Source organism: Porites lutea, chromosome 8 (assembly GCF_958299795.1).
Source record: "Porites lutea chromosome 8, jaPorLute2.1, whole genome shotgun sequence".
NCBI lineage: Eukaryota > Metazoa > Cnidaria > Anthozoa > Scleractinia > Poritidae > Porites > Porites lutea.
This window is the reverse complement of record NC_133208.1, coordinates 17737629-17754437: the sequence shown is the minus strand read 5'-3', so window position 1 is coordinate 17754437 and position 16809 is coordinate 17737629. Positions and strand designations below refer to the sequence as shown.

The following is a 16809-nucleotide window of genomic DNA, read 5'->3' as shown; positions in this document are numbered from 1 at the left end:
GCTATTGACTTCACTTTTCGTTATCTGACGCTTAAGAAGGCTTTTGAATTTAATAGTCTCAAGTTTTCTTTGTCCTCCCACCCATCCCTCCTCGTTTCAAACTCAATCCTGTCAGTACAGCGGTAATCGATCTTCTCGATTATCGCTTCATCTATACGCGCTCAATGATTTTTTTCCAAAACTACTTTATAATTTACACATATCGTTTTCATATCCATTATTAACGCTTCCAGCGGCCATATAACGGACATCGTTGCGGACTGCGACCTACTTGATCGCTATGCAAAGAATATTAGTGAAAATTTTGATCTGCGTCCTTGCAACGTGCTGGATTTCGAATGTTTGGCGCGTTTGTGGAACGTTGTCGAAGAAAGATAAAAAGGATAAGAAAAATAAGGAAAATCGGATGGTAAGACAATTTCTATTGTTTTTGTTGAAATAAATAACACCTTAAGCTTCTTAAGAAAAAAAGGACATAATAACCTTTTAGTTGTCGCAAAGTATGAATAGCTTGCACTCCCCTACTGAATGTGTGGAATTCTCCAAAATAATATACTTCTACCTGATAAGTTAATGTATGGAAAACTCAACTTAATACAACCACACATAGCTGTTTTAGCTTAGAGGGCCACTGTGCAGGGTCTTATCCGTGAAAAATGTTTTATTTATTATTTATATTTCAGTGTCGATCTGGATGTGAATAATTTTGAAAATATACTATTGTCCATGAACTTTTACACATTGCTAGCCTGAAAAAAAAACTGATGTAAGGAAAGGGATGTTAAGGAAAGGGATGAAATTCACAAAAAAAGGAATTTTGTTTGTTGTATAGCAACGTTATTGATAAAAATGTTGAATCTTAATTAACTTGAAAAGTCAGAGGAACTTTTTTTAGATGCTGACATTGAATGCAAATTACTAACTGTAAATTAAACACTGAGCAGGTGGATTCATCGTGACTTTATTAATTTAAAGTCTTTTTGTAAATTATCTGTCAATATTTGTTGACCTTTTAAAGTCTTTTATGCTCATGCTCAAATAACAGTTATCTGGCAATAGAAAGAAAATTGAAAAAAAAAAAGGAAAAATTATCTTTCATGGCATTCAAATTTCTAAACATGTAAAAAACCTTTCTGATCAATTCTTCTTAATGTACAAGTCAGATCACTTAGAGCAAGATAAAGTCAATTCCCATCACATGCACGTTGTTTTCAGTGAGACATGTAATATGAGCCTTAGTTATGTTGTGCCACCTGGGAGACTAAACATGGAGTGAAATAAATTTTTTACAAAGTGTCTTTTGTTAAAAGCAACCCTGTTAATTACTATAACCTTCTAAACATTTCTGATTAGACAAGTTTTAAATAAGAATTTTCATGCGGCAAGAAAGTCCTCTTTCACTTTTTTTTTCCATAGTTAAAAGCAACCCTTTTAATTACTATAACTTAACAGTGCAAAAAAAATAATTGGAAGTTTAAAGGAAGTAAAATTGTTGCTTTCAGCATAAAAAATATTACTGAAGATGAGGAGAATATCCCTTGGGGAGTTGTTTTAGCCGGCTTCCCTGTAGAAAATTCTAATTTTCTTTTCGTTTTAATACCAATGTTATCTAATCCATCTTTTGCAATATTAATATCCACTTTAAAAATTACAATAATGGAGAGAAAAGGAGAAAAACAGAAAAAAAATAATATCCTATGCCATCACAGAATCTCTTGTGAATTTGAAGGACTTTCTTTTTCTTTTCCATTTCAGCCTCACCTAGAAACAAATGTTATGTCAAGGGGTTTAGTAGTGGAAAATCCCAAGACAAGAGATATTATCAAGTTTCACAGTTCATATTACAAAAACACAACAGAAGTTAACTTTGAGGGAGAGGTTCTGGTTTATGTTACCCCGGTAAGTAGAAAAAAAAGGATAATTAAGAAGCGGAGGTCATACACAGCTGTAAATTTTTGCCCATCCACAATATCGTGGCCTTTAAACCAGGTATCCCAGAGATCCAGATTCAGCAATTAGCTGCCCTAGAGTCCTCAAGGGGTCCTTCTACCCAGAACCAAAACCTTATTTTTATTTATTACACAAGAAAAGGTCTCATCCAGTTGTCCGGGACAAGCAGATTTTCCTCCGGGGCAATTGAGTAACTTTAAAATTCATTTGTGCAATGGGCAAGGGTCTATAAGCAGGTCATCTTCTAACTAAATCGTTAACTAAGATGAGCAAGAAGTGGCCCCAGGTAAGCAAAATGTGAGAGCTGATTGCTGAAAGGACAAGCTGTAATTCAAGTTTTTTTCTAGGCCTGCAATATGAGGTACTTTCCTTTGTACTTTGTCAGCTTCTGTTGGGCAGTATAGTAGAAGATTGCCCTCGAATACAAAGTAAAACAAAGCAAAAACGGAAAATTTACTTCCAACTACAAGGCTAGCCCAAATTTCCCTCCATAGATAAGCCCCTCAAAAAGGGCCTTTGAAAAATATAAGCCCTGGGGCTTATTTTCGGAATTTTTCGGTATGCATATGTATTGCAATGCATATGCATCATACAGGGCCTACCCCTTTTGTGGAACTTCCACTGAAAAATGGTGCCCCTTTGTCATACCTATGAACAGTTCCCAGTTTTTGAGTAATGCTTAATAAAGGAAGTGATAAAGCCATAAGGTGCATCTTTTCGAAGCCTATTTTTGTATGATATGTGCGTTAAAACCTAGAACTATATAAAAATATTATTTTTCCCGCTCTTTTCATATACCATATTTTTAACTCGTAAAATTCCCACCCTTTCTTTAATACATGTACCTGAACTGTGAAAAGGTGGCCCTTTTAAGCAAAGTGGATGAAGCTTTGTTTATTTTCTCTCTTCTAGTGGAATTCTCATGGTTATGATATTGCAAAAATATTCAGCTCAAAGTTTACCTACGTGTCCCCAGTATGGCTTCAAGTAAAAAGAAGGTTTGAATAATAATATTATTAGAAATCCTTTCCATCCTATCTTGATCATGCAGCCTGCTCTATTTACCAGGCCCTGCTATTTCAAAAGATTGATAGTGCTTTTCACGAAATAATCACTGTCTAGAGGATATGTTAATGTTAGAAAGACTCATTGTACCATCCAGTAGGTATAATTAACAATATTATTCCTTGACACCAAATGGGCTCTGAGTCAATAGCCTACGAGGCCAAAGGCCGAATGTGCTATTGACTCAGAGGCCATGAGGGTGAGAGGAATAATAATGCTTTAGTAAAATCCAACTACCATAGTTGGTCAAAAACAACTCTAGCTAGCAAAACGCAATTCAGCCGCCATTGTTTGATGTTCAGAGCCGGTGCTTTTTGCTACTAGTGTGTTATAACATATAGCCTAGTAGTAGCTCAACCAATCCGAACACATTATTGATAATAGACCACTAGCTGGATTTTACTAATGGCAATTAACTCTCTTCCTCATTCTTGGTAATTTAGTAAGAGCTGCAATTTGGTATAACGAAATTAACCCTTCCACCTCCCGTCTTTCCACTGAGCTCCCCTCTGCAAGTGTTTGCAAAATATAAGCTCCAAGGTAGAGGATTTATGTTAATTATTGCAGGGTTGTCTTTAAGATTTCAAGTTGCTGAGTAAATACAACAAGTAGGTGGGGAATCAAACAGCTAGAGGATTTCTTTTGGTTCTATTTTTCTTCTATTTTCCAATGAAAGTAGCTGGGGCCTCATTGATCATAGTAGTCGGGAGAAGTCACCAGCCCTCGGCCCTTAATGACAGCCCTAGGCCTGAACTAGCACAAGTTCAGTGTTCAAAAGGTAGACAGTGCTATCTACATATAGAATGAGGAAGAACTGGACTTAATTTTTATTTAAAAACTAACTGCATTTTTCTTTTAGAAGATTTTGAAAGTAAAATGGCAGGGTGAAGTTTGGGTGTAGGCTTGATTCCGAACCTAAGTAGGGCGGGGTTGCATTATATTCCTTTTCTTCTCTTTAAAAAGCAGTTGGGGGAGGGGTGGGTGTTAAAAAATTGATTGTTTATGATTTTCTAATATTATTGGTGCTAATTGGTTTAAAGAGATTTTATGATCAACTTTTTGTGAGGTGGCCATACAATCTTCAAGCGTTATCAACTGATATACGTGATAGGTTGTTTTGCTTAAGCAAATTACATTTAGCTTGTGATAGTTGAATTGGATGATAGTGGCTTCCTAAACATTATAATCATGAATGTATAGAGTTCAGTTGGTAATTTCATTATGGATTGTAATCACAGTAAAGCTGCAGTGTTTTTCATCTTCTCTTCATCAGGAAAACTGGCAACTTTGCTATTGAAGGAGGACATGACATTGATCAAGGTTTGGGCTTTTTTTTAAAAGAAGTATAACTAAAACCAGCTTTTCAGCAATTGCTGGTTTGTACGTGACGTCACGGCCATGTTGGTGGTCAAGAGCAAAACTATTTGTCTCCTCTGGAACCAAAACTCTGTTTTCATGTAAATTCTTCGAGAAAAAACCTTATTGTATTGACCCCCAACATAGCCGCCTTGTCACGTGGTTGCAAACCAAGAATAAGAGGTGAAATTAGAGCCTCAAGATTTAACTAAGTCTTGTCTGCGAAGTCGACCACGAGTTTACGAGCCAGTTTACAAGGAGGGATCTATCTACCACCTGTTCACAATAAAGAACCATACATGTATGTTTAGCCAAAGACACTAATAGAGACCTTTATATTAGTGGACGACAACGACTATGAGTAGGAAATTTGATTTCAATTTTTTTCGCGTATTCTCAAAAAAAAAACGCCCCGGAAAGCTACATTGTACCAAACGATGCGAACGCTGCATTTTGCGCGAAGCGCGAAACGAGTGCAAAATGCCGCGTTCGCCTCGCTTGGCTCATAAAGCGCCTGTTATGCAGGTTACTTTATTGAAGGGGGTTAAACCCTCTCCCGGTCGAAAAAAAAAAGAAAAGTACTTTATTTTAGTGTCAATGTATTAAGATGTAGCACGAAAGTACAAATTGGGAAAACTATTTGTACGTCTCCTACTGGTAACGGGACCGCCATTTCACGTGGTCATCCCAGCCACGCGAAGGTTTAGCCATTTGCAGGGCAAAGGCAGTACCTTCTTTTCTCAGTCATTTTAAGACCTGAGTGTTGGTCCGGCCAAATGATAAAACTTCAAACATTTGATAATTTGTTCGCGTTACTACGTACTTCTCGCTGAAATTAGAGACTTTAAGATCCAACGACGCAACGGCAACGAGAACGCCCACGAGAACGTCGCTCAGAAAGTGAATTTGCGTTCTTTCAGTTTTTATCACAATTATTCCTACCCACTTACTTTGTCAAATGTAGGCGAACCGTCCTGGAGTTGAATGCCTAGGGACCGTATCCAAGTTCAGAAAGAGAAATAAAATTTCGTCGCTGCTTGTTTGCGTCCTCCATAAAACGCGAAATTAGGCATTTTCACGACGTAGTCATGCAAAAACGGGCAAAAAATGTACAAACAAGCGTGATGCACGTGCAAAATTGTTTTTTCCTTATAATGGCCTATTGTTTTTTTCACGTTCTTGTTGGCGTCCGCGTCGTTAATTGGATCTTAAAGTCCATATTAGTACAATAGCGACGGGTATCACGTTTTCCCTCCAAAATGACGCTTGTTCACGCGCTAGCACTGCTCAGTTAAGGCTGGTTTTCACTAGCGACACAGTCGGAGTCGTAAGCGGAGTCGTAAGCGGAGTCGTAAGAGCGCTCCTGACCTAGTGAAAATCAGAAATCGGAGTCGTAAGCAGAGTCATAAGTCCGACGGAATCGGAGTCAAAAGAATCAGGACGTTTCCATTTTCTTCCGACTCCGCTTACGACTCCGTCGCTTACTTTCGGCTTATGATCTAGCGAAAACCAGATTGTCGGAGTGGGAAGAAGAAGCGGAAGGATAAACCGATCACAATGCATGTTCCCACGCTTTGTGATTGGTTAGGTCTTCCTCTTCTGCTTGCGACTTCGACGACACAGTTTTCACTCGATCATGGCAAACGGCGGAGTCGTATGCGGAATCGGAACACTGTTTTCAGTAGATCGTATAGTTCTACGCTTCTGATTACGACTCCGACTCCGTCGCTAGTGAAAAGCAGCCTTTAGAATAGGGAAAATGTCGTGCACGTAGTCGTCCTCGTTTTAGAATCTACTAAAGGTCTCTGTTTATGAAAGTTCACAGATACTATTATGGGTGATTTACCCGGCTTCCGGTTCACCAAAAACGGTGTATTATGACTTTAAAGTATACTTTACTACTTTGGCAAATTTCCGTTCATTCTGTGTTTTCGAGATACCTTGACAGTCTCTTTTTTTTCAATCCTAGGGTGGATGGCAGATGTTAGAAAAGGTGGAAAACATGTTAAAATAGGTGAGAATTCTGTCTTAATTTTCCAAAACGTCGTGCGTTTAGCAACACACTTACCTGGCCCTCAAATACACCCCCCCCCCCCCCCCGCCCCCCCGCAAAAAAAGAGAAAAAACCAACACGAGAAATCTTAGACGAAATGGTTTTCGCGCGTACTTTTTTTCGCTATCTTCGCGTTTTATAAAGCCTTGCGAAAACTACCACCCGCAAACAAAGAAAAGCGCGAAATGAAAACACGTGAAATTTGATAATAGAGAGATTAAGATTCGCGTTTATCGCAAACGGCAAACGTCAGACTCAAGTTACGAATTTCACAGAATAGAAAATAAGCAGATAAAAACAGTCTTGAACGATTCCTATGGTTAAAACTGGCATAAAACTACTTCTTTTTGTGTAGAAGCAATAAAAAGTAAACGGAAAATAAGGGGAAAACTTGGTCACGTCGTACAAATTCACGTTTGCCGTCTGGCGTAAACGTGAATCTTAATCTCTCTATTAAATCTTCGTCGTGGAAAACAAAACATAAACCTTTTTCAGTGTAAAAAAAGGGCCCTCAGATAATAGTTTGAAAAAACAAGAGATGCTTTTACTGTATTTTCTCGAATAATAGCTGTCAATCGCCTCCCTCAAATAGTCACCCCCTTGCCGGAAATATTTAAATAATCGCCTTCCTCGATAATCGCCCCCCAGCCCCTCGGCATCTTACCTGCAGGGACACCCATAACGGTAAATCTGTAGGGTGGCGGTGAAGTGGAGTCTAATCCAGCAAATGACGAATCAAGCTCTGACGCCGAGTATATTGACATTAAAAATTATCTAAGAACCAGTTTTGGAACACTTTAAAAAAGCCCATGTTCAGTTTATTTGATTTGACTATTGTTTGATTTTGAATGGGATAAAAGAAATATTTGGGGCACGACTTCCACAATTAATCACCTCCCTCGAATAATCGCCCCCTTTTGGTCCCAAAAAAGAATCGTCCCTTGCTGTTATTCGAGGAAACTCTGTTCACTCGCCAAGTCTTTATAGGTTTTTGGACGAAAACAAGGCGAGTGCGAAAACTTGGGAGAGGATGGGACGATATAGGCTGAAACGTAAAAGACATGAAGCCATTTGTGTACGTTGACACCAACTGACAGAATTTCACTCGTTTTTTTTTCAGTGCCGCGAATACTGTTTGACCAGTGGTCACTCAACGATTTCCATATAATTTTCTCAAGTGAAACAGCGTTGCTTTCTCTTATCGACACTATTGTCTCATTTCTTAGGGTAAGTGTTGTTGCATGAATCTTGAATAATTTTGAGCCAAACGAGGCTCAACTGTACGCTAAAAGGAGTGGCTGACACGGGCGAAACGTGAACCAAACGTAACGGCTGGTGCAAGCGCAAAAGATGTTCTTACATCACTCAGGAGCCCATAACCGGGCTCTTGTATCAGCTCGGGCCAGGCTCTCGGTCACTGGTGCCGACGAGCGAAAAAAAGCGAGCAAGCAGTGGGGAAAAAAGGCGGGAAAAGAGAAAGGGAGAGCCTCAGTCCGCCTACAACCCCGCCCACTTCCTTAAAAACCGTTTCTCGTGTCAAAATGCAAATTCCCAAAACGTCAAAAGGTGCGGCGAAGAAAGGTTTCACATGCTCTACATGTTTGTAAGAGTCTGCGCGCGCGAAGCCAAATGATTGACGTAAATGTTTAAGTAAACTATCACAACTGACCAGTCATTGGGTATAACAGGTGCTGGTATACCGGAATGAGGTAATTAAAGCAATGCTTACATGCTCCACTATACTCCGTCTCTCCCCAGCCCCCACGCGATTTTTGCGGAACTTTTCTTGATCCGCTTTCCTCACTATCTTGGAGCCTGGAACAGGTTGTTCCTATGTCCAACGCAAATCCAACTTAAACGCAAGCACAGTGCACATACGCATTTGAGCATCCTACTTCACAACTTCATAACGTAAACATTAAAATAGTAATAAAAAAAGAATAAAACGATTTGATGATGTTTAGAGAGGCGACAAAGGAAACAACAAGAAAACAAAGTTTCCGAAGGGCATATATACAGGTTGGGTAGAATACCCGCTCCTGGAAGGCCACTAGCTGAACCTCAAGAATGTCCAAATGGTGGATAGAACTATCCACCGGATAAATTACTATAGAAAATTCCACTGGGTAGCGCAATTTCTTTCTCTAATATTTACAAATCCGATGAATAGCACTACCCATCTTTCGAACAACGGGGACATAAGATCCTTTTAATTTCCTTAGGTAAATCATTTTGATGGTCTCACATTGGAGGTGTGGAGTCAATATAGAGGAGACACGAAAGAGTAAGTCTGTTGCTTGACAGAGTTACCGTATTTATTCGAATAAGCGCTCAACTTCGAATTAGCGCCCACCTCGAATAAGCGCCCATCCTAAAGGCAGAAAAAGTTAATAAGCGAACACCCCTCCTCCTCCCAATCAAACTCAAACAAGCGCTCACCCCCACCCCACCCACTTGAGTGAATAAATTCTAATAAGAGACTTCCCCGAGGACGGATTTTTCTTCAGAGTATTTTACAGAAACCTTGCTTTGTTACTTCTCCTCGTTTTGTTATTGCATGTTTAGTTTTGTTGCAAAATACACATACTTCACTTGCTGAAAATGGTGAAAATTTAATAAGCGCCCAGCCTCGAATAAGCGCTCACTCTCAAGGTCCTAAAATTTAATAAGCTTCCAGGGCAGTTAATGGAATAAATATGGTAAATGTAAAAACACAACTTGACCGCGGAAAAATGAATTCATTTGTTCCAATGTCTTGTTTTTCGTCCTTTTAGGAACCTCTATCTCCTTGTTAGTAAAATGGCCGACGTGCTTCATAAAGAAAAGATGAAAATAATTTTAGTAATTCCACCGCCGTTCTATGCTGGGTAAGCATTATAAAAGTATTTCTTTGAGGTTTTCCTTGCATGGGAAACGTTTGCAACAGTTTTTAGCCATTTGAAATTGAAAAAGTTTGGAATTTCTATCTGCAGTGTAGAGCTCCTTAGTCAGTCAGAATGGTCCTCGTTTGCTCGTTAGAGATGTTAAGCACGACTCTTACAGGGAACGGCAAACTGCCGACTGCAGTGATGTTCAAGAACAACGCAGTAACGCGGCCGCAATGTAAAAACACAATGCGTAGCGCTGTCTCTGGGAATCAGATTGCCTTACCCCCCCCGGGGGGGGGGGGTACTGCTAGATATGGGCTATATAGGTATGTGCCGCTGTGAAGGGTACGGTTTTCAAGGAGTTAACTCTGGGATAGGGTATATAAATCAGAGAGTTTGGGTCTAGAAGAGGGTATCATTTTCCATTTAAACTGATCAATTCGCTGATGATTTTAGTCTAGACTAGGGAAACCGGGAATTGCCTTTCAAGAATATTAAAAAAATCAAATCGGTTTTGTTTTGGCTGGACTGTGCTAGTGACCTCAGTTGTTTCTTGAAAACGGCTACTCTAGGATAGGGGGGGATTTGGGGAGTTTAGCCTAGTGTATAGGTAGAAAAATTCATTTGAACTAGCTCTGGTATAGGCTAAGGGTTCCAGGGTCCCAGCGGCACATCCCCGCCCAAAACGTCCTAAAGTGCCCCCACCCCCCCCCCCCCCCCCCCTCGGGTTCCTTTCGCAATTCCAAAGGAACGTGTGAGGAAGCCATAAGAACGTCGGCGTAGGAAGCTACAAACGTGATGCTTTATGGAGAGATTTAGAACCCCGTTTGCAGCAAACGGTACGTGTAAACGTCAATTTTAACCACGTGACCAATTTTTCCCTTTGCTCGTCGTTTTCTGTACATTATGTCTGCACAGAAATAAGAAGTCTCATGTCAGGCTTTCAAGGTCCATAAGAATTATGTACCTCGGTGTTTACTTGCCTCAATGAGGAATTTGCAACTGCGTTTGTCGGAGAGGAGATTCCAGATCGCTATAAATCCTTTCTACCTAGTTATTTTCGAACGTTATACCTCGTTTTTAACTGAAACTATTTGCTTCTCGCCCTGTTTGTACAAGATCACTGACAATGTTGAGAGTAAAAAGGTACAGGTCTTGAATGATTACTTCAGAGTAACTGTTTAAGTTGTAGATCTTCTTAAACAAGACCATCTAGAACTTTGTTTAGATATTTTCATTGGTATTTGACAATGTTACGGTTGCATGGTCTGTTTTTGATTAATTTGACGCAGAGAGAAACTAGGCGCTTTTAACAAGCATGACTTTGAACTGTTGGCACCGGTACTGGATGGATTCAGTCTCATGACATATGATTACTCATCTCAAGGAAGGTATTGAACAATAGCTGAACTCTCCATCACCTATAATGTAATGTTGTGGTTCAATTTTATCCTTGGTTAAAATTTTACTTTCTTTTGTTTGAAACTCAGTATCAGACATTACCATACCCAAATATAAAAGAAAATAAAATTGAAACCAGGGACAAAATTGAACCACTAAATACACATTGTTACAGTGATTCATTTTAATCCTGTAAGACTCTTTTGTGGTAATACACATGCATTGATGGTTGGAAATGTCTCCCTCTGCTTCTGTATCACACGAAAATAATAATAATAATAATAATAATAATAATAATAATAATAATAATAATAATTTTTAAGTTTTCCTAGAAAAAGATTGTAATGGGAAAAAAGATCGTTGTGCCGTGTTTGGATGTAATACTGATCGCCTTTTCCCCAAGAAATATACAGTGAAGTTCTCTTTTTGCCCGAAAGGCGCGCGTAAATACTGAGCGAGTGCCCCCTGGGCATCCCATAATACTCCTTAAATCTAATAAATTCAAAATGGCCGCCGTATCGGTAAAAAGGTCTATTGGTGCACTGGGAACCGTGTCGAGAGGATTTGGAATGTGGCTGAGACAGGAATACCATATTGCATGAACCTTTTACAGCGAATAACCTTGCTGGGGTCAGGAAGGATTCTGCGAAAAGTGCAGGACACTTGATTTTATTAAGGACGGAATAGATGGCACGGAGTATCCTAGGTCACAGGCTGTGACCCAATACTCGGTAACATTACCTGCGTTGTGTAGTGATAATAGTGATAATAGTGATTATAGTATAGTGTAGTGATTATAATGATAATCAGGGACCTTTAGATTCTAAGACGAGAACAACTACGAGTAGGATATTTTTTCAATATGTAGTAAGAAGTGTTCGCGTGTGAGCCGTTGTTATTCTACAACGAGTTTTAGCGAGAGTGTCGTAGTGGCAGGAACAAGTTATCAAATGTTAGAAGTTTTAGCATTTTGCAATCTGGAAAGGGGATCAACCTCCTTCAATAACGATAACAGTGCTAACTTTTCTGGTGAAAAAAAAAAGTACAATGAAGAATTCCGGGATGTCTATTTTTTGTGAGAATGCGCGAACAAACTTTAAATCAAATCTCGTACTCATATTCGTTCTCGTCCTCGAATCTAAAGGTCTCTAATGATAATGACAATGATAATGACAATGATAATGACAATGATAATGACACCATGATAATTGTAAACAGTGTGTTTCACTCTACGGAAAGGAAAGATATATCTAGTAATATTTACAAAGTCTGTGATGTGTGTTATTATAGGCCAGGTCCAAGTGCCCCTTTGGAATGGATGAAGGATTGTGTTTTAACACTAAGCCCAGGGAAAGGGAAGCAGCGCTCTAAAATCCTACTGGGTCTCAACTTTTATGGACAAGACTTCTCTTCAGGGGGCGGAGGACGTATGTAGTTATGCTGTACTTTCAATGCTTTGAAATGTAATTTATGGAATATCTGATGAATGACATTTTTCCCCTGTTCAAAAATAAGATTTTTTTGTATAGGTAATAGCATGATTTGTAGTGATATTTGGCATAAATACCACGAGTGATATATCGAAATTGTTATACTTAATTTCACGAGCCATTAGGCGAGTGAAATTTGAGACAATTTTGAAATATCACGAGTGGTATTTATGTCAAATATCACGTACAGATCATGCTATTATTTGTTTATACTACCACCCGCAAAAGGTTTGTAATTTTCACATGTAGGTATTTCAAATTAAGCTGAAATACCACTGCTCTAAGCCAATCAAATTGCAGAAATTTCTCATGTAGTAGTATAATATGGTTAAATCCACGAGCGGGCTTTCCGTGTGGACGAGATTGGCCTATGCTGCCCGCTCGGCATTTCCCGTGTTGGTTCCGGGAAAAAAGCTGTCTCATTTTGACCTTATAACAAATCCGTTATTGACCAAGCTCGTTCGGTCAAGATGGCTGAATATTGTCCTCGTTCCTTTTTACGTTTTTCAGTGATCTCGCGGGCTGCCTCTTGGTCGATAAAAACGCAAAGAAGAACTTGGCCGATCCAGCCATCTTGACTTTACGCTTGGTCATATAATGCATAATTATGTAATCACTTGCCTCGTTCCTAGGCGTCTCAAGTTTGGTAGAAAACGCGACTCCAAACGATCAAGGAGTATCGCGCAATGGGAACTTTAAATCCGCTCCAGTCGCTCTCGATTTTCTATTGCGAATCCGCTTGAACGCGCCTGGGTACGAGGCAGTGTAATCACCAGCACATGTATTGAGACAAGTTTTCACTTGTAAAGGTAATGTTACACGGGACGATTCCAAACGACGATTTTTAGCGCAACACAGCGTTTCAGCATTGTTGCAACATTGTTTCGAACACTTCCAACTTTGTTCCAACATTGAACCTCAGTGTTGCGCTAAAATTCGTCCTTGCGAATCGTCTCGTGTAACATCACCTTAAAGCGTTCTTTATACACTCACGATACTTCACTGTGTACCCACAGTTTTTTTCCTAACGTTCTGCATGGGGTGAGGGATAGCGGAGCAGACAATTAAGTTTCTCAAATTCTAGATTTCACAGGTTTTTAAACATCAGCGGCTCAAGATAGAAAACTGGCTAAGCCTCTTGTCTGGGCTCGGATCCTGAAACCTTAAGGGACGAACAAATAGGGGTGGGAGATCACCCGGAGCTTGAACGACAGAGGAGGACCTTGTTTTATGTCATTTCTAAATTTTTATTTGATTATGTCAGTTTTCTATCTCACCTATTACTTTATGTTTTTTTCTTTCATTTCGTTTTGTACAGCTATCTTGGGGTCGAGGTGAGTGTGGTTTAAAGGGGCGAGGTCATTAGATCGAGGGATATACTATTCTCTAAAAATACCCGTTACACGAAAAGAGCTCTCGCCCTGGGTAGGTGGTTTTCTAACCATATTCATTGCATATTTCAACTTTAGAATTTTTTTTTATTCTCTATCGAATTACGTAAACCACTTCTAGACAAAATTTCGATTTGTGTAGCATATCTTAGGTCATACAAACTAGGCGCCCCGATTCTTATAAGTGCCTCCAATGCTTAATCGTCCTCTCGTCCTCAACCCAATAAGCTGCGCCCCTTTTCGTTATAACAACACCTTCAGTCCACCCTGGTTGATCTTTCTGTCGTAGAAGCTCGCATATAATAATTTCCCCGAGCGCTAATCAAATCATTAAGGTGGTTTTTGTACCGGGAGTACCCCTAGCCCTGGTTCTTTAAAAGTTGAAAAGTGCTGTCCACCGGATGAATCACTATCCAGTAGACAAGCATTATGAATTGCGAAAACCACCAGATAGTGATTGATTCAGTGGATAGCGCTATCTACCTTTTGAAGAACTGGGGTCGTGCTGCTGGAAGGACCTAGGAGCCCCGTATGAATTTGAAGTGATTGTATCTCATAGATATCTTGAGTTGCTGACAAAGCACAAAACGGAAAAACTGGTCTGGGAGGAAGCCGTAGCAGAACATTCCTTCTCCTTTAGGTATGTACAACTACTACATTACGGGTAGAATGAGATTAAATAGCGGAAGTTGAAAAGCGATTTTCGTGTAACCCACTCTATTTCTCTTTTTGAGGGAAATGAAATAATCATCATCATCATCATCATCATCATCATCATCATCATCATCATCATCATCTATAGTCTCATGTACTTTTAAGCTTGTGCAGTAACTTTTTTCAATTCGTAGCTGACATTTCTATTTTAAATTTATTTCAGTGCTGCCGGTTCAAACCACATCGTGTTTTACCCAACGTTAAAGGTAAGAGTTCCTAAGAATACGTATATAACACTGGCTGGTCGCGGCTGGGTATTATGGCTCAGTTGGTAAGGCGCTCTCGTGATAAGCGGCAATTATAAGTCCTGGGGTTCAGAAGCCGCGTAATCGGCTCCTGCTCGGCTCGATCAACGGCCGAAGCAATGGTTAGGGTGTAGTTGCAAGTTGCATAAAATAACTTTAGATTAAAAGCCAATTTTCTTCACTTATCCCCTTCGTTCCCGAGGCTTTCCTCGCATGGTTTTCACAGATTATTCAGGTCAAGGCGGATTAACTTGTACAGGAAACATGTGGGAGGGCGTGACGAGACGTTCGTCACTCATTCAGGGAACCGTTAAAAAACATTGGCGCTTAATATTAAGTTCCTCTGTGCCACCTGTCCTCAGGATCTTGATCTAAGTGACGATGATGTTACCGTCTTGCTGCGCAATCGACAATTTTGTGTAGTTCTTTAGTGTGACATCTCAACAAAACAACCACAATTTTTCTATTCCTTTTCCACATTCGCCTCCCACCAATGTGGCCCAGGTTCAAATCTTGATGTTGACGCCATAATAATGATATTTGGGTTGAGTTTGATGTTGGTTTTCTCTCTTGCTCCGAAAGGTTTTTCTCCGGGTACTCCGGTTTTCGTTTCTCCTCAAAAACTAACGCTTGCAAATTCCAATTCCAGCTCGAACGCACAGACACGTTTGAAAGACTTCTTAAGAACTTTATTTTGAGCGCTTTGTGCGTAAACAAATTACAATTTTACTGTTTACAAGTATAATTTACTCCTGTAGCTGGCTAAAATAACGAAATAAATTTTCGTAACTCAAACGGTGTCACAGCGTAGTTATTAAGATTTAAATTTAGTAACTAAATTTTTATTGTGTAATTTTGTAAGACGACGGAAACGAGGCTAAAAAGGTTGTGAACGTCTTATTCTGGGGACGTCTTCTTTCTTATCTCTTAAGCCTCTGTATCTTTGTAACTGGCCTTGCATCCTGCAATTCTAGCGACGTTTCTTTCGCGTAACATTTTGAAGGAGATCCGAAGGGAGAGTTTTCATAAATTGTCCACGAAAATTCACCTTCTTCATGTACCAACTGAAGAAAACGATTCAGCACCGTGTCCAACTATTCCTCTTTGCGTGTTCTTTCATTAGTCCATACAGGTTCGACTGGACCTTGCTCGTGAACTCGAGGTGGGAATCTCCATTTGGGAAATCGGACAAGGACTGGATTACTTTTACGACTTACTCTAAAATCTTTCACTTTAGGTTTCAAGTGTACAACGAATAATCATGTTTAGCATTTTAAAATAAATTATGCTTATAGAAATTCGTTACTTGTCCCCTTTATTGAGTGTTTGTTCAAATGTTAATTTTCTTTTTAGTTTCACCTTCCCTCTCATTAAACTACATGTTATTAAATACCGTGGGGCTTATCGCGATAAATTTTAAAACGCGACCTTCTCCTCGGCTTTGGCTTGCGTTCGGACGAAGACGTCGTTTCAACGTGGACTCACGTAATTTACCCTTGCTGTTTAAATTACGTGTTTAAAAGTTTCGTCGTGAAGGTGTGACGAAATGCAAGCACTAATGAGAACATTGGAGGCCGCGTACAGACGTAAAGGTTGAGGGAGGTTCGACTTTTACGTTTATGCGCGACCTTTCATACATTGCCTCTATTTTATTTACGGGCGTAGGCACTTAAAAATTACGCGACAGTGGAAATCCACCTCAACGGATCAGGAACGAACTTGCGTCGCGCCGATCTCTAAAGTGAAAAGTCGCACATCGGATAGGTGTTCATAATATACGATGCCGAATAGCTTTTCGTGTCGGGACGAAAAGCTATCGGTAGTGTAAAGGCATAACCTGAGGCAGGCCGCTGTGTTATTTATTTTAATTAATTAATTATTATTTTAATTATTTATCATTTTTTAAACCTTTATGTGGTAAATTTTCGTGTATCATACTAGTTAAACTGAAAAAAAAAAATCTAGAAACAAAACGCCAATGTTACCACAGGCAGACCACCCTTTGTTAGTGGGGGCCGTTGTTGATTGAAATCTGAGCAACGATCTTTTGTTATTTATAGAAGAAATACATATGAACAATACGGTGGCTATAATTTGTTCTAAAATGCAGAATTCAAAGCAAATTTTTCAATAAACGTTTGAGGAAAATGCTAACTGAGCCATGTGTCATGTTTTTTTCGCGTCCGGTGCTGTTTTAAGCGCTATTTTGCGAGATGAATATTTGACCTCGGCGGTTAGAACTAAAGAAGGAGACAAGGCAGGCAGCGATCAGCCGCC

At 39.6% G+C, this 16809-nt stretch overlaps 1 protein-coding gene across 1 annotated transcript; it reads left to right on the top strand.

The window, feature by feature from the left end:
* The first annotated feature begins 164 nt into the window (after positions 1-164).
* Positions 165-15830, top strand: LOC140946051 (chitinase domain-containing protein 1-like). The gene is made up of 14 exons (XM_073395120.1): positions 165-409; positions 1756-1899; positions 2863-2948; positions 4289-4335; positions 6341-6385; positions 7545-7651; positions 8647-8708; positions 9199-9291; positions 10584-10682; positions 11983-12119; positions 13501-13516; positions 14133-14213; positions 14451-14493; positions 15656-15830. The coding sequence occupies exons 1-14, from the start codon at positions 281-283 to the stop codon at positions 15752-15754; spliced, it is 1188 nt and encodes a 395-aa protein (XP_073251221.1). The 5' UTR covers positions 165-280; the 3' UTR covers positions 15755-15830.
* Positions 15831-16809: the final 979 nt, after the last annotated feature.